Consider the following 24,143-nt stretch of genomic DNA (forward strand, 5'->3'; position numbering starts at 1 on the left):
CTTCACTTTTAGAACAGAACAAACCTGAAATGACAAAGCCTAATAAATAAATACTAGTTGTGCAATATCTGCTTGTCATGTCCATAACGTTTATTCATCATCCCAAACCTAATTTTAGTTTCACTATTTGCTAACCTTGTGGCTGTTTTACTCAATTGTTCTAAAACCGTTTGCGACGGGTTCCGTTTTTGTGTTACCCATTTAATTAGCTACGTAAACTGGTTCCACTGTTGGTTCGCACTACAGGCTCAGCGCTTTTTAGCCTACTCATTTTTATATAGACAAGAACCCAGTCTATTAGTATGCTTCTCACATCGATTTCATTCCCAAAAATTGTGTAATGTAGCACGCGAAGTCAGGAGTTTTAGGTCTTTTGCCAGGGCATGATCACTGGTAAAGGCAAATGAGGGCGAAGGTAGCAAATTCGTAAACTGGGCCGCGTCTCTCATCCATATCACAATATTATCGACGCGCAAAGGGATTATGAATAACAGTTGTGAGCCAGGAACCAGCTTAGCAAGCTCGTCACAGCGCACTCTCCTACCCAGAGTGCCATGCGAAGTTATGCAAAGTCCACAGCGGCGGAGTGTGGTCGCTCACCCACTTTGATGTAAGTATATGAAAGAGAATACAAATTACAGCAAACGTCTTCGAAATATAAATATGCTATAGTACGAAATCCCCCCAGTGTCGCGGGTGCCAGTCATTGCCCACAGGAACTCGATGATAGCGTGTATAACATAATATATTCGTAAAGAAAAAAATCACACCCCTCTATAAACATAGTCTAGGCGAATATGTGTGTAGAGGGGTGTGATTGTTTTCTCTATACGATTATATTATGGAATATACGCTATCATCGAGTTCCTGTGTCATTGCCTTGACGGTAAAAGTAATAAAAGTTCATGATGGGACACTGAAACAATTTCGAGGTCCCGGAACCCGGAAGTGATTCTTGGCAACAAATGCGGTTAAACAGGGGTATCATAATGTGTTTTATATTTGTATCCCAAAACGATTACTTTGGACCAGTAATGTTTTTTTGTACATTTTAATCAGTTTGTGTCATTCTTTCATATCATAAAACATATTTCTTTCTTGACTTTGTAAAGTCATCAATCCCAATTGCGTGGATCGTCGCTCATGATATTAATCACTGGATTGTCTGTTCCAGACTCTATTATTTACAGACCGCTGTCATATAACTGGAATATTTGCTGAGTGCGGCGTTAAACAACCAACATGACTTTGTCTGACATTGTGCATTTGTCACCATCTTTGTTATTAGTTTGAGTGTGAAGGTTTTTTGGTAACGTCATGACGAAGATGCAGGAACATGATATTGATAAATATGATAAACACGATAAAGATAAATGACAACTTTTTTATATTTTCAGTGAACACAATAACATAAACCTTGATAATGGAAGTACAAAGCCAGCCTCAGAATCCTGGCTCTGTTCCTGAAACATATGTAATCATTTACTGTGAGAGAGCATTGCTAGAAGCGTCGAATCTCCACAACCACTCTGCCACTGACACAGATGGAAACACTCGCTGTGACAAGGCATTGCTGGAAACAGATGACTGCAAGGAACACAACCATAGTGCAAGTCCAGCAAAACAGTTTGAGTGTAGCAAGTGTGGGAAAATGTATAAGACGTCAGTTCAGCTGAGGAAACACATGGAGTGTCACAATGGCGTCTCGCTTCACAAATGTAGTGAGTGTGGGAAAGAATTTTCACGAACGAGTTACCTGCGCAGACACATGAAATGTCACAGTGGTGTCAAGCCATTTCATTGCACTGTGTGTGCAAATGGTAAATCATTTCTGTTATTATGTCAACTACAAGCTCATATGAAACGTCACACAGGAGTCAGACCTTATCCGTGTAGTGAGTGTGGGAAAGAATTCACAACAAATGGCCATCTGAAGAGACACATGAAAACACATGAGAGTGGTCACAGTGATGTAAAGGAGAAACCTTATCAGTGTGGGGAATGTGGGAAAGTGTTTGCCAGATCAGGTCACTTGCAGATACACATGATAAGTCACAGTAGCATCAAGTCTCTTAGATGTGGTGAATGTGGAAAAGCATTCTCACATCAAGTGTACTTGCAGAAACACAGGAAGTGTCACACTAGAAAGAAATCATATAAGTGTAGTGAGTGTAGGAATACTTTTACACGATTCTGTGATTTGCTAAGACACAAGTCATGCCACCATGCAGTCAAGTCCCATCTGTGTAGTGAATGTGGGAAAACATTCCCACGATCCAACAGCCTTCTGCTCCACTTGAGGCATCACAGGGTAATTAAGCCTCATGCTTGTAGCAAGTGTGGGAAAGCGTTTACAAAAAGAGGCGACCTTCAAAATCACATGATATCTCACACTGGAGTCAATCCCTATCAGTGTGGTGAGTGTGGGAAAGCGTTTACAAAAAGAGGCGACCTTCAAAATCACATGATATCTCACACTGGAGTCAATCCCTATCAGTGTGGTGAGTGTGGGAAAGCGTTTACAAAAAGAGGCGACCTTCAAAATCACATGATATCTCACACTGGAGTCAATCCCTATCAGTGTGGTGAGTGTGGGAAAACATTTACAAAAAGAAGCGACCTTCAAAATCACATGATATCTCACACTGGAGTCGATCCCTATCAGTGTGGTGAGTGTGGGAAAGCATTTACAAAAAGAAGCGACCTTCAAAATCACATGACATCTCACACTGGAGTCGATCCCTATCAGTGTGGTGAGTGTGGGAAAATATTTACAAAAAGAAGCGACCTTCAAAATCACATGATATCTCACACTGGAGTCAATCCCTATCAGTGTGGTGAGTGTGGGAAAACATTTACAAAAAGAAGCGACCTTCATAATCACATGATATCTCACACTGGAGTCAATCCCTATCAGTGTGGTGAGTGTGGGAAAGCATTTACAAGACCAAGTAACCTGAAGGCCCATTCAAAGATTCACAGTGGACTCGAGCCTTATAAGTGTAGTGAGTGCGGTAAAGCATTTACTCATTTTAGTGCCATCACAAGGCACATGGTTCGTCACAGCGGAGTCAAGCCATATCAGTGTGAGGAATGTGGGAAAACATTTACACTGAGAGGTACTCTGAATACACACATGAGGGTTCACAGTGGAATCAAGCCTTTCAAGTGTGCTGAATGTGGGAGAGAGTTTGCACGATCAAGTACCCTGCGGTCTCACATGAAGATTCACAGTGGAATCAAACCTTTCAAGTGTGATGAATGTGGGAAAGACTTTCTACGATTAGCTGACCTACAGTATCACATGAGGGGTCACAGTGGAATCAAGCCTTATGAGTGTGATGAGTGTGGGAAAGGGTTTGCAGCTGCAAGAACCATGAAGAACCACCAGAAGAGGGTTCACATTGGAATCAAGATTGGTGAAGCTGGGATGGCAGTTACAGAACAAGAAGCATGAATAAACATGTCCTCTGCACATCCAAACTGGATTCAAATATAATTCCCGACAATGCATAAGGGACTGGTCATGTGACTCCTTATTTGATACCATACCATTTGTTTTTGATATATGGAACATGTGGAAAGCTCGTGGAAATGTGGATGCAGCAGTGTCAAAACCAATCTCATTAAAATCAGATCTTAGTTCTCGCTACCGCTAAACAAAGATCTGAGGACATCCGATTACGGGTCACGTCAGACCAACCTTGCGCGAACTTTGACCAACCAATGGAATGACCAATCAGAAGGCAGCTTTCTCGTGCTTTACGGCACTATTTTCAAATTGGCGACAACACTTCGGAACATATTTTGACAAATTATCGATTAAAAATTTGAAACCTGAACAAAAGAACATTCTGGAAACGCTAATAGATGGTCTAGATTGTATGGATTTAGTAGTATCGTTCGGAACACCCTGTGTTAAAGTTTCCGAGGATTTCATGATTAGAAATCACATTCCGACTGTCACTTTCATGATCTGGTGAGCAACGCTCTGATTGGTCGTTTTGACGTGACCTCTACTGGGATGTCCTTAGATCTTCGTTTAGCGGTAGCACAACCCAATTCCCAATACAAGAGCCCACTTCATGTAGAAGCAAATTTTGGAACGATATGAAATCTTGCAACTTAAGATTTGCATATTTTGCTCACCTGACTAAACACTGGAAGTCAAGTGAGCTTTTGTCGTTGCATGTTTTCCGTCATCTGTTGATCCGTAATCTTTTTACATCTCGGCATATACATAGCCAAAAAAATCTTGCAACTTTGTTTGCTGTTTAGCTCACCTGACTGAAGGTCGAATGAGCCTTTGTTGTGTGTAGTCCGTCGTTTGTCGGTCCTTCATTTTGTACATCTTTTCAGAATCTACAAGGACTATGAACGTGATGAAGTCTTGTAACTTTGTTTGCTGTTTAGCTCACCTTACTAAAAGTCAAGTGAGCCTTTGTTGTGTGTTGTGCGTCATCTGTCAGTCCTTCATTTTGTACATCTCTCCTGAATCTAGAAGGACCATGAAGTCCTGTAACTTTGTTTGCTGTTTAGCTCACCTGACTAAAAGTCAAGTGAGCTTTGGTTGTCACGTTTATTGTCTGTCCAACAGACTGACATTGAATAATAACATACATTGTCCTATGAACTCTACTTCTGCCAAATAGCATCCTTATGTTTGATGCTGATGAATATATTATTATTTGATAATTAATAGCCACCCAATCAACAATCTTGCTCAATATCTGGGAACAAACAGCTCCCAGGCCTGAATTCTCCTTGTGATCTCTGCTCATGCAGATCCAACACTTTTCTTTGAACCCTCTTTACATTTTCTGATCCTTCTCTGCAGCTAGCATCACCGGTGTTTTCCCAAACTGGCCTCTGCTGTAGGCTATATAGCTGATGTGGAAGGTTGGAGATAATATCCTGTTCTTTCTGATTCTTTGAAACTGTTGCCAGACTCTATGATTTGTCGAACCTGGAATTAACCTTATATTTTGTAACATTTACAGGTGGCACTGTTTCTCTAACTACCTTGTATGAATTCAGTGTAGAAACAATTCCAGTAGTATGGAAACTAATTGGCCATGGCCAATAGGCAGTGTTGTTATATTTTGCCGAGCAAACATTGTTCTTATGCAACCAGTAGTCAGTGTATAAACTACTTGACTGTATGAAGGGGACAGTGTAAGTTTGCTTCTGCAAGGTAAACAAGGTAGTTAACCTCTCACTGCCCATTGTCATCATAGATGGCAGGGGGCGGTCGGGTAGCCTAGTGGTTGAAGCGTTCGCTCGTCACACCGAAGACCCGGGTTCGATTCCCGACATGGGTACAATGTGTGAAGCCCATTTCTGGTGTACCCTGCCGTGATATTGCTGGAATATTGCTAAAAGCGGCATAAAACCATACTCACTCACTCACTTGACTGTATGAAGGGGACAGTGTAAGTTTGCTTCTGCAAGGCAAACAAGGTAGTTAACCTCTAACTGCCCATTGTCATCATAGATGGTAGATGGCTTATGTTCCATCTTCCTGAGGCAAGCGAGTTAACTGACTTTAAAAGTCCAGTTTCCACCCTTGCCGAACAAGGCTGAAAGTCCTGGGCTCCATCGTAGCCAGTTATGTCCCTTCTAAAGCCTCTCCTATGAACTAATCAGATTCCACCTCTCGATTGTGATAAAACATTTCTTACATAGCGAAATGCAATAAAAAATCACGTGAGCACCTTGATTAAAAACATGAAAAGATTTGGAAAATATCTGCTGACAACGAGTTGGCAGTGCACATGCTGTGCAAATATAGCAATCGACCAAAATCTGCATCACAGTTTACGAACTGGATTTCGATTTCAGTGCGCGATTTTAATTGGACTATGCATAGACTCGTTAGTCCAGCCAAAATGTAACTCCATAATACCAGCCTAGTTCGGCAAGGGTGGAAACTGGACTTTTGTAGTCAGTTAACTCTTTTGCCTCGGAAAGATGCTTATGGTCATAAGGGTGTCTTCCCAATGTATTTAATTTGAAACTACTGACACACTAGGAGGGTCAGGGGTATTAGTGAGCCATGCTCACTTTTGCTCTTTCGAAACAATTACGACAAAAGTTTTGGTGACAGCAATACTTTTACATTCATCAAGTTGAAATTGTCAAGGCAGTCTTCCCCACACACAGGAAAATCATAGGAAGTTATTTTTTAATTTGATTAAGTGACCAGCCGCATTTAGGAACTGCATGGCTGTCTTTTATGGTCCTGCAGTCAACCTGTTGTCCAGTCCTCGGTAGACAAGTTTTCGGATTTGTGGAAGAGCTCAGAGGTCCAGTTGGTCAGGCATTGCCCCATTCACTGATTCCATATTCTCTAGGTTAGTCACAAACAGGAAGATGTTGGGATATGGGCCTTGCAGATCCTGTTCTTCAGCTGATGATACCATCAGTCCAATGTAGACTCCACTTGCAACCTTGCGTCATTGTCAATCCAGGCTTATATCATGTGGTCGTCTAAACCGCCACGATTAGCTGTTCAGAGTTGGGCACGCCAGAAACCTATGATTGTGGGTTCTGCCCTGAACATTGAGTGTACCGTATATAGGTGCCGGAAGACACACATCATAGTGGCGGGCATTAGTGAGGTCAATCCTGACCACAGTACAGAACCTCATGCCATGAGTGTTGGCAATCAATTAGTTTAGTGACTTAGGTTTTTGAGCTATCACTGGTAAGACTTTACTTTGTTGAGTGAAAATGTTGACCAAACAGCTGATAAGATGTTGCCTCGCCTTGCCTCACCAAGTAAGGGAGAAGTTTTATGAACGTACTGCCACTTTGCCTATTGTATTTTTCTAACTCATAGTAACTAGTAACCTTATGATAGGTACTACTTTCAAGTGAGACCTGCTTGGCGGTATTTCTCTATTGTTTCAGTATAACGCTGTGTAAGCATGTTAAGGTATCCCAATGTTTCTATATTTCTTGGAGTCATGTTTTAACTATGACTTTAAAATGAGTAGATCAGGAGGCAACTCAGCTCGCCATTCGTTTGTGCTTATGATGCATTACATGGCAACCTGCAAAATCATAAATCACTGTTTTTCAAGGAAACTTGCCATGTGCATTCCTCTTCACCTAAACTGGTGCCTTTGGCTATTTTGAAATTTTTCTAAATTATATATATATTTTTTCTATGGAAGCAATTTCAACTTAATCTTAAATGAAGGTCTGGTTCTATGAAATTTCCCATGTGCATTTGTCATCAGTTTAACTGAGGCCTTTGTTTGTTTCCCTAACCATGATAACAATTTGAACTTCGTCTGAAAACAACACTAGGCTTCGTCTGAGCCATAACAGGGGGCACAGGTGGCCCAGTCGTATAAGGCGCCGCAATTCACAGTGCAGAGTTGCGTCGCTTGGGCACGCCAGAAACCTATGATTGTGGGTTTGAATCAGGTTCGCCCCGAGTATGTTTCTAGGTTTGTCAGCACCATACCCGTGCTCGTGGGTTTCACCAAAGTGGTAAATGTCTGAGACCTTCATCACTTCAGGCTTTCCTCCCACATTAAGCTGACACGCCATGATATAACTGGAATACTGTTAAAAGCGGCATTAAAACCAACTCACTCACTCACTCCTACGAAGTGGTAAACGTCTGAGACCTGCATCACTTCGGGGTTTCCTCCCACATTAAGCTGACATGCCGTGATATAACTGGAATACTGCTAAAAGCGGCATTTAACCCAACTCACTCACTTATGTGGTTGTTGAAGGCCCCGACTCCGAGGTCAGATCCTTCAATGACAACGTGATATAAACCTGGGTTGAAGGATCTGAAGGTGTCTTAAGCTTAGTTGCGTGGCAGTCAGGGAAGGGCAGAAGCTCACCTGACATGGGCTTGGAGTGACTGATTATCCTTGTAGGTGACAGAAAGGCCCCTCAACTGATGTTTTCACTTTGTGTTTGCCACCCCATCCCTTCCATGCTAACACTGAATAGTGTTGCATATCTGATGTCTTCAAACACACAGGGTCTATGGGTCCATCACACTTTTATTGTATGGTGTCATGCAAGTACAATTAATTAATAATAAAGTATAGGTGGATCGCATACTGCAGTGCGAAGCATCGGTTAACATGATTAATTGCAATGTTTTTTGCCCAATATGATATATTTTTAAAAATGAGAAAAATCATATCTTTGACAAATTTTTACATAAAAATGAATTCATTTAATAGAATTTAGTATCCAAACCAGGCACAAGATTATCAAATTAAATATTTCAAAATAATAATAAAATTGGATTACAAAATGTACATTACTTCCACAGCCATAATGTTGACCTCTTTAGTTGTCTAGGAGGGGTTGGGGGAGACCCAGTCGTTTAAGGTGTTCATCGCTGTGCAGACATGCGTCCCTTGGTCAGGCAAGAACCCTATACTCATGGGGTCGAATTCCAGTATGCCCTGATTATGTTTCTAGGTTTGTCAGCACCATACCAATGCTCGTGGGTTTCACCAAAGTGGTAAATGTTCAAAACCTGCACCACTTCTATTTTTTGATGACGTCATTCTTTCTTTTCATGAAAACTTTGGTCGGTAGGTCTTAAAGTTTAATTTGGATGGGTAAGGTGATTATTAAAAAGCACCCACCAATTTATCATTTGATATCATTCTGTTTTAGTCATATGTGAATTCCTTGGATTCTGATCCTTATACCAAGCACAGAAAATGTAAGATCATTTTGACAAATATGGTATTTTGTGTCATCACTGGCATTTCAAAATTGTGGCAGGTGGTGGGGTAGCCTAGTGGTTAAAGTGTCCGTTCGTCACGCCAAAGACCTATCTTTTTTTATTTTATTCCCCACATGGGTACAATTTGTGAAGTCCATTTCTGGTATCCTCCACCATGATATTGCTGGAATACTGCAAAAAGTAGCATAAATCCATACTCACTCACTCAAAATTGTGGGTTTGCAAACATACCAGTACCAGCAATGAATTTAATTTTTGTGGAGTTGATATTTGAAAACATTTTCAGTTGTTTGTTTTGTTATTATGAGTATTAATGAATGAGAAAGATCTCTGTTTTTGTTGAATGCATACATGTATGATATATTTCATGAATTATGTCTAACATTAATAAACAGTGAACAAATGTATGTATTTATGTTGTTCATGAAATACATTTAGAGAATAGCCTATGAGTAACCAGGAATTACCAACTATCCCTCAGGAGTGAAGTAACGCAAATGGCTGTCTCTCCAAATATTGACATTGTTAATTGAGTTGTGACACCGCCACTCTTTACGGGAGAGCATCCATTGTCTAGTGGTAGAGTGTCCGAAGGTTGGGAGTTTGATCCCTGGTCGCGTCATACCAAAAGACGTTAAAAGATGGTACATGTTGCTACCCAGAATGGCGCTCGGCATAAAGGGGCTTAAACATAAACTGGTCGGCTCGGAGTCCGTGTGCTGTGTCTGAGAGGGGTATTCATGTTAATCGGTGGGCAAGCACTATAAAATCCGGACAAGTACAAGCACACACACACACACTCAATCACGTCGCTACAAATATGCATTAATCTTGAACGGGACGTTAAACCCCATTACACATCACCTCTTTAGGGCGTTTCCTTTTACCGGGTTTGGGATTTGTCAAAAGTGCACCTTTACAATTCTATCATGAAGAGCCTCTACGTCAATGAAACCATGCCCTCACATTAACATTGGTAAAAGCGATTGAGGGAAGAGAAGCGTGGTATCTATTTTCTGACATGATTTTTTTGTGTGAGGGTGTAAATACCCTGAATTTCTTGTTCCGTCCAATCAACACCAAAAGGACAGGTACAGCATAAGTATTTGTGGCTTTGACTTCTTTGCAAGCGTTCTGTTCTTAACTCCAGATTTTCTTAAGTCTACATTTGTACTCTGCCTGAAACTTTTTCTTGTTTTGGGAGTTCTGGAGTTTGTACCTTACCTGCATAGGCCTGACCTTCCACGAGATGGTCAATAACCCCTCCCCCAAGTTAACTGACTGATCCTCCCTCTTCTACCTTGCCACGTTTCAGATGAAGAATGTTGCATTTGTCAAGTCCAAAGGACATGCCGATGTCATTAGAAAAGGACTCGACAATACGAGTCTATTTTTTTTAATGTGGATCCTCCATTGGCAATAAGTTCAAGGTAATCCATGTAAAGGACTTGAGTAAGGTGTGTTGGGGATCCGTGGTCCAGGATGATAACCTTCTTCTTTGCTAAGCAAAAAGCTTAAAGGATCTGGTGACAAACCAAAAAGCTTAGGACTAAAAGAATCGCCCTGAAATATTCCTCTTCCAATAGAAATAGGTTCCGAAGTCACCACCTGCCCCTGCGATTACATCTCAAGTTGAGCTAACCGCAATTCATAAAAGACTTGAGTGAAACAAGTAGTAGCTCAGGGAGGTGAATACATTCAAGTGACTTCAAAATCCATTCGTGAGGTACAGAATCATAAGCTGTTCTGTAGTCTATCCAACTCATTGAGTGGTTATGGTTGTAAGTTTTAGCCTCTTCGAGGATCATTTTCTGAACCAGCAATTGATCCTGACAACCACAACATCCCTTTCTGGCTCCTTTCTGCTCCATGTAAATAATGTCATTGGAAGTGCAGTATAAGGACACAAGATCTGTTGGACACACTGCGAATATGTTGTACTGTGTATTCAGACAAGTAATAGGGGGAAGTTTTAGGGTCAGTCAAATCACCTTTCTTTGGGAGCAGTATTGTTCATCTTTATCCGGTGATTGATGATGCGGACTAATTAAAGCGGCCCCAGTGAGACGACTGTGAGTATTGGATCCCTTTTATGAGTGAGTGAGTTGGGTTAAGGTGAGGTGAGGTGAAATTGGGTTTAACGTCGCGTCCAAGATTATTGCACTTATATAGCGACGTGCATGCACGTGTATGTGTGTGTGTGGCTGCTTGTACTAGTCCGGACTGATGCCGATTTATAGTGCTAGCTCACTGAGATACCATGCCGCAGTTTAACATGAATACCCCACTCAGACACAGTATACTGACTCCGAGCCGACCAGTCCTTGTTTTAGCCCCTTAATGCCGAGCGCCAGACAGGGTAACAACAAGTACAATCTTTTGACGTCTTTTTGTATGACGCGGCCCGGGATCGAACCCTGGACCTTCCGGTCTCCGGGCGGACGCTCTACCACAAGACCACGGAGGCGGTCGAGTTGGGTTAAACACCGCTTTTAACAGTGTTCCAGTTATATCACGGCATATCAACTTAATGTGGGAGGAAAACCCGAAGTGATGCAACCCACAAGCACGGGTATGGTGCTGACAAACCTAGAAACATAATCGGGGTGAACCGGGATTCGAACCAACAATCATAGGTTTCTGGCGTGCTAAACGGACGCAACTCTGCACAGCGAATCGCGGCGCCTTAGACGACTGGGTCACCCTTGCCCCCTTCCCACACCCCTTCTGATACTGTGGGGTGTTTCGCAAAGAATGAATACAATGGAATAATTGACAAGCAATAGACATAAAATAACAATTATGATGATCAGTGAGAATTACTAAACATTATTTCACTATTATGGGTTATGTTCAATAATTAAGCATTTGTTGAGCTGCAATCTCATTAAAATCAGATCTTAGTTCTCGCTACCGCTAAACAAAGATCTGAGGACATCCCATTAGGGGTCATGTCAGAACGACCTTTCATCCGACCAATCAGTGCGTCGCTTACCAGATTATGAAAGCGACAGACGGAATGTGATTTCTAATCATGCAATCTCGAAAACTTTAACATGGGGAATTCCGAACGATAGATACGTGTTTAACGACTGAATCCTTACAATCTAGACCATCTATTAGCCATTCCAGAATGTTTTTTTGTTTTTGTTCAGGTTTCAAATTTGTAATCGAGAATTTGTCAAAATATGTTTCGAAGCGTAGTCGCCAATTTAAAATTAGCGCTGTAAAGCACGAGAAAGCTGCCTTTTGATTGGTCAAATAATCAAAAATCTAGTCACTGAAAATAAAGTATGAACATTTTTGTCAATTATTCTCACACATCAAAATCCCTGATTGCTTTCTATGGTTTTACCACATCTTACATCAGCTTCAGGGTTTCATCAAAAAAGAAAATGTCTGAGACTACTATCATCTTGGGCATTCCTAAAATTAAGCCTAAGTGAAATAACTAAAATGCTGTTCATGAAAGGCTTCATAAAACGAGTGACACATCGGACTGGAGTCGATAGTGTTGGCCAGTGTCACCCGAAATGTCGTCCACTCTAAGGTTATTTCCTGTTTAGCTCCGCACTCAGCAATGTTCCAGCTATATGACGGCGGTCTGTAAATAATCCAGTATGGATCAGACGACCCATCGATTGACATCATGTGAGAATCGTTCTACGCAATTGGGATACGACGATGACATGCATCAAACCAAGTCAGCGAGCCTGACCACACGATCCCGTTAGTCGCCTCTTTCGACAAGCATAGTCACCTTTTATGGTCATGTGTGTGAGTAGGGTAAACATATTTATTGTGAGTTTTAGTATTGATAGAATTTGTTTTGATAAGATTTATATTTTCGTATATTGATGACTCCATTTTTATCTTTGGCTGCGCTGTTTATATACGTTCGAGTAGCTGTCCATCTCTCAGAAATAGGATTAGTTTGACCTTTTCTATTGCATCTCTTGGCTTGAGGAGATCTCCGAGGGGGGTGTTTGGGGATAATTTATTTTTTCAGCTCCAGCTGCAAAACCAGAATTTAAAAAAAATTAAAACTATGAGCCTTATGCTTATTGAAGAAAAACACCTAGCAACAATGTAATTTTTGTGGCAGCAAGAAAAGTCCTTTTTTTCAAGAATTATATGGGACAAGTTCTTTTCTTCGATAAAATCCTAGTTCGGCCTGAATAGGATACGTCGCTCATTGTTTATCAAATTCAGGATGTAAGGGGGGTACAGTAAACTACGGTTATAACGAACACTCTGATAACGAACTGACGGATATAACGAACTTACTTTTTTGGTCCCCACTATTTGCTGTAGTTATGCTGTATATATGCTTATAACGAACTACGGTTATAACGAACTAAATTTAGTAGTCCCTTTGAGTTCGTTATAACCGTACTTTACTGTATTCGCAAAGCAGTCAAAAACACGATCTGAGATGTAAAACGGGCAGTGAATTGAAACAATACTGTTTAAATTCTTATTGCTTTAAACATACCTGTGTTAATTAAATATTTTGGAGAAATGATTTTATTGTAAATATTGTTTGACGAACACAAAACATTGTTCTATCATGACGTCATTTCTGGAGACTCGAACATGCGCTCGCAACTGATGACGTATATATTGAACGACGTTATTATTGAGAAGGGAGTGTCTAGTGAGTTGTGCGCGCCCCGAGTGGTTTATTCTCCATGTAGTGTTTTATTGGACCATAAACAACTATGTCGTTTAGGTCTTAAATATATACTGAACCGCAAAAGAAACGTCACCCCAAGTAACATTGCATGACAAGTTGTCATTTAAATATCTGTGTAATTTTTGTCAAAGTTTCTCAAATTTATCTTGACCGGAAAAATGAAATTTGATCATGAAGAAACCAAAGCAGATGACAATAAAACCGATCGCCCAAACGCATCACGACAACGTCCACGGTAACCCAATGCACGTGATTTCCGTGCAAATTGAAAACACATGCGTTCCCCCATCTCTTGCCCTATAAAAATCCACCCAGATCGGATAACATTACCCCCCGGCTAAAAATCAAAACACGCACACTAGGAACTTGCCCACACTGCACCTACCCTGAAACACCAGAGTGAGTGAGTGAGTGAGTATGGTTTTACGCCGCTTTTAGCAATATTCCAGCAATATCACGGCGGGGGACACCAGAAATGGGCTTCACACATTGTACCCATGTCGGGAATCGAACCCGGGTCTTCCGCGTGACGAGCGAACGCTTTAACCACTAGGCTACCCGACCGCCCCCTGAAACACCAGAACACGTACTCCTACATTGTCCACACTACCAAACCCAACGCACAATGCTAAACAATTCTGTAAACCCAAATAAAACAGTAACTTTAGAATCAATCCTAAACCCCCAAAACCACCCAGATACTTCCAATGCCCCAGGCATCTACCTAATTAAAACCAAATTAATAAACCGCATCTAAACACTCAAAAAACACCAAAAAATTATATAAAAAAATAAAAAATATATAAAACCAAAATCATAAATCTCCATACATTCCCTTAGACTACCACCTCCACCCTTGGCATCTTCCAAATCTCCAAATTTCAAAAACATTAAATAAGCAGCCAAAAAAGCCCCATCCTGGCTGCAAACTCCTTTTTTTCCCTTTCTGGCTAATGCACTAAATGGCCTGGCCGGCCCGTGTGCGAAATACGCTGGAGTCGGAAAGCGCACGTAAAATCTCCAATGTAAGTAAGTAAGTAGGTAAGTAAGTAAGTAAGTAAGGATAACATTCATTCGTTATTGAATTGCCACCACATGCCAAGATTGACAAGAAACAGCGACACCAAGCCCTTGGACCATTGCAAGCTGGACAAACCGCCTGGCAAGTAGCCAATGTATTTCAAGTCCACGTAAGGACCATATACAGGCTCCACAACAGATGACCGACCACGTAGTGGAAGACCAAGGGTCACCACCCGACGTCAGGATCGTCAGATTGTGCGACAGCATCTTATGGGTCGCTTTGTTACTCCTGCGGAAACTGCTCGACACACCATGGGGACACACCAGCGACACATTAGTGCGGACACCGTGCTTCGACGATTGACGAGCAGACACTTCCACACCGAGGACCCATTCTGGCACCACGTCATTGCCGGGACCGTCTTCCGTGGGCAACACAGCACCAACATCGGCGTCACCAACACTGGAGGAGAGTCCTCTTCTCAGACGAGAACCGTTTCTGTATCTCAACAGCAGATGGCAGAGAGAGCGTCTGACGCCGCCGTGGGGAACGTTATTCGGATGCTTGTGTTGTTGAGAGAGACTCGTGGGGTGGTCCGAGCATCATGGTGTGGGGTGGAATTGGTCTTGCACAGAGGGTCGGTCCTGTGGTCTTCCAGAACATCGGTCCAGGGAGAGGCAATGGTGTCACAGCAGCTCGGTACATTGATCAAGTCTTGAGACCACATGTCATACTTCATTTGGCACGTCGCCCCAACCACGAGTTTCAGCATGATAACACCCGTACTCACACTGCAAGAGCAACAAGAGACTTCCTCCAGCAGAATGGCATCTGAACCATGCAGTGGCCTGCCCTCAGTCCCGATTTCAATCCCATTGAGCACCTGTGGGAGGAGATTCAAAGACGGCTGAATGACGTCCGACCAAGGCCGACAACTGCAGCTGAACTGCGTCAGGTGTTCCTCGGAATGGGGTCGCAAGAGCCTATGGCCTTCATCAACCGCCTCATCCATTCCGTGTATCGACGTTGCACGTCAGTCATCAATGCACATGGCGGACACACGAGATACTGACTTGTGATGCCATTTTCTCAGGGACTAGTATTGTGTTTCACTTAAGAACATTTGACACTTTAATTTCAACCTTGATGATCAGTTTTGCCAAGTTTCATCTTTTTAATATGTCTCAAAGTATGTTCACAGTGTTTGGACAAATAAGGTTTCTCATATATCTATCCATGGTGACGTTTCTTTTGCGGTTCAGTATATTTATATAATAGTTGAGCCCGGATCCTCCGCTTGGTGCCGCTGCACTTCCCCTGTCTTCCATTGAGTGATGTCCCTTTGATAACCACTACACTGGTTTGTCTGCCCTGGAGCGCTTGCGCTTCTAGCCACACTTTGTGCAGCCGCTAGGAGGACAAGGGTACCAGTCTACATAACCACGCATTTCCGTAAACTTCTCACTGCGAAAGTCCCTGCGCGGGGCTTTTGAGGTCTGGCTCTTGACTGTGTAACATGTGTGATGGAAGTGTCACAAAGGTGCAACGTGCTGGAAAGGAGATTGTCATTTCCGAAGCCAAAGTACACGAAAAACGAATGAGCTGGCCGTAGCCACTTCCAGTTTATGTAACCTCCCAGTTGCTTAGCCGACTAAGAGCTATTTCTCGCAGAGGTAAGACTTTTGTCGAGTTCTGAAAAACATAGGAAAACAAATCCCACTTGATATGACACATTAACAGGGATGTGAAATCTCCGCGGAAACGCGGAAAATCGCGTTTTTTAAAACAGTAGTCCTCGGAAAAAATCATCTTCCGCGGAAAAAAATATTAAATTTTTAAAAAAAAACACTCCGAAAAATATGATCGAAAACCGGACAATTTGCGCGGATTGTCCTGTTTTCGATCGGAGCTTTCACAGCATAGGTTTTCGGACATCATACGTTTTCTGTCACGAATTCTTGCACTATAACGTGGGGCATGGCGTCACACAGAAATTGTAAATACTCAGAGTCAGCTGATGGCTTGTTTTTAAGATAAAGTTGTCTTTTAGCCTGTAAGTGAATGAGATGTTTTACAGTTGTTCATGTGATAAGCGAGAAATTTATGAATGTTTCTTCAGCGTCCAAAACCCCATGTCATGGGGATATATATTGTATTAATGTCTTATGTTTGCAATGGAGTTTTGTTTTTTTCATCAAAAGGTAAGTACAAGGTAAGTTTTTTTTCAATATGCTTCAACATGGGGAAAGGGTCAGACATTGCACACTTGTGACAGTTGTCCTTGTGTCTGGGGGATGGGGGTTGAAGTTTATGGCAGTATTGCTCCCAGACCTGGCGGGTAGCCAGGTGCGCGAAAGCTATGCCCGATTTTTTTAAAGTACTGATTTAACTTCGAAATTTTACTGCATCTGCCATCTTGTTTATTTTACTTATTGACTTTTGCCATTGACTTATTACATTTCTTGGTGTGAATGTTGTCCAAACTGCATGAAATTGCTTAAAATGCAATCAAATGTTTTAAAAATTTCTGGGGGGGCATACCCCCAGACCCCCCTAGACGTTTCCTCTTTTTTCGGCAAAACCTGCTCACATCCCTGCATTAATCAGAGCAAAGACGCTTATAGACAGGCTAAGCAGCCTGTTCTGATTGTCTTCACATATTCGAGTCACGCTAATTGCCACAGGAGAGGTTCATCGGCCGGCTGTGGCGCACTAAGCATCTTGGGTAATTCACTATCTTAGCGAAGACATTTTATTTGGATTTTTACAGATTGCAGCATCAACGTAGCACGTAATGTGACACAATGTTTGAGTTTTTCTTCTTTATTTTCTGTGTGGCCGTTATAACTGTTTTTGTTGTAGAGTTTTGACTTTTTTTCTGTGGCCCTTTTGACCTGCTCCCGAGGAACCGAACAAAATGGTTGACATGCAGTCCCAAAAATTGTAGGTCCTCGGTTTATGAAGCGGAGGATTGCGAATGTCCTTAGTTACTTTAATGAGATGAAAGTGCAAAGTATTTTAATAATTAATGAGGATTTGTGTTGTCAGAACAGGATTTTTTAAACTGAAAACATGCATCAGTACTGGCCTTTTAAATTATTCATGTTTATGGAGCACCTTTAAGACGATCTGTCGTAGGTCACATGTCTCAAAAAGAAGCAACCAGTATTTTGTGAGAATCCCTCGAATGGGAACTCGCGACATTCGTATTGCTAGCCAGACAGCTCACCAACTGAGCTACGTCCGCAAATTTACCTGGTCATGCCTACGACTTTAGGGTAATGAACGAAAAGGGTTGATTAGGTGACAGACACTTACGAAGGTTACGGGTATAGGTATGGTGTCTCGTGACTTTAGTCTACAGACACTTACGAATGATCCCTATGCCATTTGGCACACTCATCCCATTCCGTAATCGACAAGATACCGAGTGGTGAGGAATGAGGCGATATGGCGCGAACTGAAAATGTTGTCAAACGGCAAACTCGTGAGTACGCATAAATGATAATTTGTCGGCGATTTTTGTGACGGTAAATGTGTGATAGGGAACACTGTAAGGATGATGTGGATAATAGTTTGGAACGAGGAAGGTGTGAGCATGGCTAGTGACCATGGTGACAATCCTTCTCATACCATGAATCGGGTACAGGCTAAACTGTCACCGATTTCTCGGGCGAAAACAGCACCTCTATTTTTAATAACGGTAGGAAGGATTTATGTAGCAGTATATATGCTTTTTTTACAGGCTATATTATGTTGTGTTGTACATTTAATAGCATATATGTTTTCCTTAGGCGTGGACACGGTCTGTCATGTGCAGAAACATTCATGCGATGTCGTCTGCCGGCAGAAAGGAGAGATATATACGAAATATTTATAAAATTACTATTTATTTCCTACTTACTAAAATAAATATTAAATATGTGATATACCTGTAGTCCAGTGTCTTGTCATATCTGCCAGAATGTAAACTTGTTTTAATATTTCACAGTTATTTGGGGGCGGTCGGGTAGCCTAGTGGTTAAAGCGTTCGCTCGTCACGCCGAAGACCCGGGTTGGATTCCCGACATGGGTACATTGTGTGAAGCCCATTTCTGGTGTCCCCCACCGTGATATTGCTGGAATATTGCTAAAAGCGGCGTAAAACCATACTCACTCACTCAGTTATTTGTGTTTGCAATTGACAATGTGAGTTTTATTTCAAGTATTTCAGCACCAAGGTAAATATAAAATAAGGTGCTGTTTTCTCCAAAATAATCAAAGCAACAGACTGAAAATAGTTTTCCTAAATTGTCATTTACTAACTGATAAAAAAATGCCTGAGATAAAGACTGAAATTGAAGGTGAATCATTGCCAACATTGACTTTTAGCTGTTTGTGTTTACAGTGGTTAACTGTGAAATGTTACATTAGCATTTAAATCTGGAACAGAATTGAAAAAAATATAATATGAACCTATTTATACATCTGATATCAGTTCTGTTGATACTAAAAGTGCCAAATTAACAAGGCAAACAAAGATAAGGGAGAATTGAATACAAATTACAAGTAATATTGTTCTGTGAATTTGCTATAAAATAAAACAGGATCTATTTCATTTCAGATTTTAGTAATTCCACATGTGCGCTGTCTGCCAGCACGATGGGCCATAGCAGGATACGTAAATACTAAATACTGTATCAAAATTAGAAATAGGGGACTCTTGTTAGAATATTATTTTGGTGAGTTGAAAGATACATTTTGTGGTTTATGCCGACAGCCTGAAATGTTTGTATACGACAGATATATTTTTCCAGAATTTATTTGCCCATAATTAAGGGTGCATATAACACATGAGTGCGTATTATACGTGAATAAGTAAGTCTTGTGTACATTGATCAATTGGAAGGGGTGCTAATTGGGATTGTTCAATAGCCAGTAGGCGCTGCAATTCGCTGTGCAGAGTTGCTTCCCTTGTGCACACCAGAAACCTATGATCGTGGGTTCGAATCCTGGTTCGCCCGATTATGTTTCAAGGTTTGTCAGCACCATACCCGTGCTGGTGGGTTCACCGAAGTGGTCAACACCTGAGACCTGCATCACTTCAGGCTTTCCTCCCACATTAAGCTGACACGCCGCGATATAACTGGAATACTGTTAAAAGTGGCATTAAACACAACTCACTCACTCAATAGCCAGTATATTAGCAAATATCGCAGTGGGCGCTTATTAGAGCGGGGCGCTTATTAGGTCCAATACATAGTCCCTTTATTGGCTTTATACACAACAGCAAAATTATGGCTGATCAAACAGAGATACAGTTGACTGGGAAAAGCAAAAAGTGTGGTGTGGTGTTATTTTGGTTTCCACAAAATGACATAAATGAACTCAACAAAACATTTGCAGTTTGCAAAGAATGCATCAATGGAAAATTGTGAATTATGTTCTGTAACACGTGAACTTCGAAACATGCTGGACATCTATATGATTCTCTGAAAACTTCAGTAGGGAACTGATTTCAACCTTTCACCCATGTAACTGACAACGTTGTCAAAGTCACATCAATGTTTGACAATTCAATTTACGTTCTTTCTGTTGTCCATACGTTAAACTTGGCAGCAATCTCATTAAAATCAGACCTCAGTTCTCGGTACTGCTAAACAAAGATCTGAGGACATCCCATTAGGGGTCACGTCAGAACGAACTTTCATCCGACCAATCAGAGCATCGCTTACCAGATCATGAAAGTGACAGTCAGAATGTGATTTCTAATCACCAGATCACGCAACCTCAAACTTTAACATGAGTTATTCCGAATGAATCCATACAATCTGGACCATCGATGAGCCATTCCAGAATGTTTTGTTCAGGTTTCAAATTTGTAATCGAGAATTTGTCAAATTGTTTCGAAGTGTAGTCGCCAGTTTAAAATTAGCGCTGTAAAGCACGAGGAAGCTGCCTTCTGATTGGTCATTCCATTGGTCAGTCAAAGATCGCACAATTTCGGTCTGACGTGACCCGTCATGGGATATCCTTAGATCTTTGTTAAGCTGTAGCGAGAACTAAGATCTGATTTTAATGAGATTGAACTTGGCAGCAAAGGCTGTTCTGAATTCTAACAAGACAGTAAGTTGGACACTCAGTCCTTGCATCTCAACTAAAAAAGTATCTTCCTTCATCCTGTTCAGTATATTTTAATGTCCAACAGTATGCAAACCTACAGCCACAAGTGTGCAGTAAGAAAGATACTGCCACTTGCACATTAGCCACAGTATATATGTATATATTCATACTGATGGACAGGGGCACGGGTGGCCCAGTCGTCTAAGGCCCCACGATTCGATGTGCTGAGTTGCGTCCCTTAGGCACGCCAGAAACCTATGATTGTGGGTTCAAATCCAGGTTCGCCCCGATTATGTTTCTAGGTTTGTCAGCACCATACCCGTGTTCGTGGGTTTCACCGCATTAAGCTGACACGCCACGATATGACTTTTATACTGTTAAAAGCGGCGTTAAACCAAACTCACTCATTATACTGTTTGAAATGAATAAGGGAACACTTAGTTTTAGACACAGTAGAATGATCTGCCATCATGTGTTCCCAGCCTTATCCACCCAATACACACTGGAAGCAATGCCCACAAACACATCTCAACATCTGATATCTGACATGGTTTGAATTTGTATGCACGCTGGTTCAAATGTACTGACAGTAGAGCATATTTCACCATTCTTTTTACTGTCTCTTATTTGCTTCCTTCAGTATAACCAGCGTTAGAAATTGGCACAAGTCTGTAGCCCTTGCCAAACTGACCAAAAGTTAAGGTATCAAAATGACCAGAAGAAATTTGCAGACACGATTATTGACAGACCGTCCTCATATAGCTGAGTGCGGTGTTAAACAACAAACAAAGTTAAATCACAAGAAGTGGTACATAGTTGTGATTTAAGTTGTTATTTGTCGCCACTCGGCAATATTCCAGCAATATCACAACAAGTGATACATAGAGACACATGAAGATCCAGGGTAGAATAGGTCTTCAGCAACCGTAAAAGGCGACTATGCTTGTCATAAGAGGCGACTAACGGGACCGGGTGGTCGTGCTTGCTGACTTGGTTGTTGCATGTCATCGTATCCCAATTGCGTCGATTGATACTCATGATATTAATCACTGGATTGTCTAGTCAAGACTCAATTATTTGCAGACCGCTGTCGTACAGCTGGAATATTGCTGAGAGCGGCGTTAGACAACATAAAACCCCTCATACGTATATGTTGTACTTTGTTTACATATAAGCATATTGTAGGATTATTGAATGTGCACATGAGGCATAGTGTATATGTGTTTGGCATATTGGCATTATGAATGGATAATATTAAATACTGAATATTATGTTTTCAGTGAACACCATGACAACCACAAGTTGATAATGGAGGTCCAAAGCCATCCAGAGAATCCTGGCTCTGTTACAGAAACAGATGTAATCATAGACTGAGAGGGCATTGCTGGAAACAGGTGATATCAAGAAACACGATTCTGCCAGCAAAACAGAATAAGTGTAGCAAGTGTGTGATAATATTTAAGATGTCAGTAGCACAATGGAGTCTTGCTTCAAAAGTGTAATGAGTGGGAAAGAATTTGCACAAGCAAGTTACCAGAAGAAACACATGAAACGTCACACTGGTGTCAGACCTTATCAGTGTTGTGAGTGTGGGAAAGAATTCACAGAAAATGGCCATCTGAAAAGACACATGAAGAAACATGAGAGTGGTCAGAGTGATGTGAATGGGAAACCTCATCAGTGTGGGGAATGTGGGAAAGTGTGTACAAGATCAAGTAACTTGCAGACACACATGATGAGTCACAGTAGAATAAAGTCCTTTGAGTGTGAAGTGTGTGGGCAAGTATTTACAAGATCAAGGAGCATGAAGATGCACCAGAAGAGTCTTCACTGTGGAATCAAGCCTTTCAAGTGTGCTGAATGTGGGAAAACATTTTCACGAAGAGGTACTCTGGAGGGACACATGAGGATTCACGATGGAGTCAAGCCCTTTGAGTGTGATGAGTGTGGGAAAGCATTTACACAAAGAGGTACTCTGAAGACTCACATGAGGCTCCACAATGGTATCAAGCCTTTCAAGTGTGCTGAATGTGGGAAAACATTTTCACGAAGAGGTACTCTGGAGGGACACATGAGGATTCACGATGGAGTCAAGCCCTTTGAGTGTGATGAGTGTGGGAAAGCATTTACACAAAGAAGTCATCTGAAGACACACATGGGTATTCACAGTGGAATCAAGCCTTTTAAGTGTGATGTGTGTGGGAAAGAGTTTACACGGGCAGGTACCCTGAAGAGTCACATGATGCATCACAGAGTCCGGGGTACAGAGTCCGGGGAAACATGAACACAAAGAAGTGATCTAAATACACACATGAGTATTCACTGTCGTATCCAGCCTTTTAAGTGTGCTGAATGGGGAAAAGTGTTTGCATATTCTGGCATCTTCATGGAGTTCTGCCCTGAACATTGAGTGTACCGTATATAGGTGCCGGAAGACACACATCATAGTGGCGGGCATTAGTGAGGTCAATCCTGACTACAGTACAGAACCTCATGCCATGAGTGTTGGCAATCAATTAGTTTAGTGACTTAGGTTTTTGAGCTATCACTGGTAAGTCTTTTCTTTGTTGAGTGAAAATGTTGACCAAACAGCTGATAATATGTTGCCTCGCCTTGCCTCACCAAGTAAGGGAGATGTTTTACGAACGTACTGCCACTTTGCCTATTGTATCTTTCTAACTCATAGTAACCTTGTGATAGGTACTACTTTCAAGTGAGACCTGCTTGGAGGTATTACTCTATTGTTTCAGTATAACGCTGTGTAAGCATGGTAAGGTATCCCAATGTTTCTGTATTGTGGTATTTCTTGGAGTCATGTTTTAACCATGACTTTAATATGAGTAGATCAGGAGTCAACTCAGCTCGCCATTCATTTGTGCTCATTATGCATTACATGGTAACCTGCAACAAGAGAATCATAAATCAGTGTTTTTCAAGGAAACTTTCCATGTGCATTCCTCAATACCTAAACTGGTGCCTTTTGCTATTTTGAAATTTTTCTAAATTATATTTTTTGTTGTTTCTATGGAAGCAATTTCAACTTAATCTTAAATGAAGGTCTGGTTCTATGAAATTTCCCATGTGCATTTGTTATCAGTTTAACTGAAGCCTTTTGCTGTGTTATTCTTTTTTTGTTTCCCTAACCATGCTAACCATGATAACAATTTGAACTTCGTCTGAAAACAACACTAGGCTTCGTTTCTGAGCCATAACAGGAGGCACGGTAGGCCCAGTTGTCTAAGGTGCCGCGATTCGCTATGCAGAGTTGTGTCCCTTGGGCACGCCATAAACCTATGATTGTGGGTTTGAATCCCAGTTCGCCCCGGTTATGTTTCTAGGTTTGTCAGCACCATACCCGTGCTCGTGGGTTTCACCTAAGTGGTAAATGTCTGAGACCTGCATCACTTCGGGCTTTCCTCCCACATTAAACTGACATGCCGCGATATGATTGGAATACTGTTAGAAGCGGCGTTAAACCCAACTCACTCACTCTGAGCCATAACTTTCAAACTAATGAATCTCATTGCCTGAAACTATACATGTACATTGACCAGATGCTCTACTATTGCCTTTTCATATTTTTCAAG

The 24,143-nt window shown here is 41.5% G+C and overlaps 2 protein-coding genes across 2 annotated transcripts; both read left to right on the top strand.

The window, feature by feature from the left end:
• The first annotated feature begins 308 nt into the window (after positions 1 to 308).
• LOC125372191 (zinc finger protein 260-like) lies at positions 309 to 3,740 on the top strand. The gene is made up of 2 exons (XM_048381376.1): positions 309 to 610; positions 1,398 to 3,740. The coding sequence occupies exon 2, from the start codon at positions 1,424 to 1,426 to the stop codon at positions 3,455 to 3,457; it is 2,034 nt and encodes a 677-aa protein (XP_048237333.1). The 5' UTR covers positions 309 to 610; positions 1,398 to 1,423; the 3' UTR covers positions 3,458 to 3,740.
• A 12,144-nt stretch (positions 3,741 to 15,884) lies between these two features.
• Positions 15,885 to 23,839, top strand: LOC125372198 (gastrula zinc finger protein XlCGF49.1-like). Its single transcript, XM_048381393.1, has 2 exons — positions 15,885 to 16,127; positions 21,837 to 23,839. The coding sequence occupies exon 2, from the start codon at positions 22,034 to 22,036 to the stop codon at positions 22,838 to 22,840; it is 807 nt and encodes a 268-aa protein (XP_048237350.1). The 5' UTR covers positions 15,885 to 16,127; positions 21,837 to 22,033; the 3' UTR covers positions 22,841 to 23,839.
• Positions 23,840 to 24,143: the final 304 nt, after the last annotated feature.

Source organism: Haliotis rufescens, unplaced genomic scaffold (assembly GCF_023055435.1).
Source record: "Haliotis rufescens isolate VD_foot unplaced genomic scaffold, xgHalRufe1.0.p SCAF_38, whole genome shotgun sequence".
NCBI classification, from domain to species: domain Eukaryota; kingdom Metazoa; phylum Mollusca; class Gastropoda; order Lepetellida; family Haliotidae; genus Haliotis; species Haliotis rufescens.

What these genes read in the sequence shown, in the direction of transcription:
- LOC125372191 (XM_048381376.1), top strand. Translation starts at nt 1,424, where the DNA reads ATGGAAGTACAAAGCCAGCCTCAGAATCCTGGCTCTGTTCCTGAAACA.
- LOC125372198 (XM_048381393.1), top strand. Translation starts at nt 22,034, where the DNA reads ATGGAGTCTTGCTTCAAAAGTGTAATGAGTGGGAAAGAATTTGCACAA.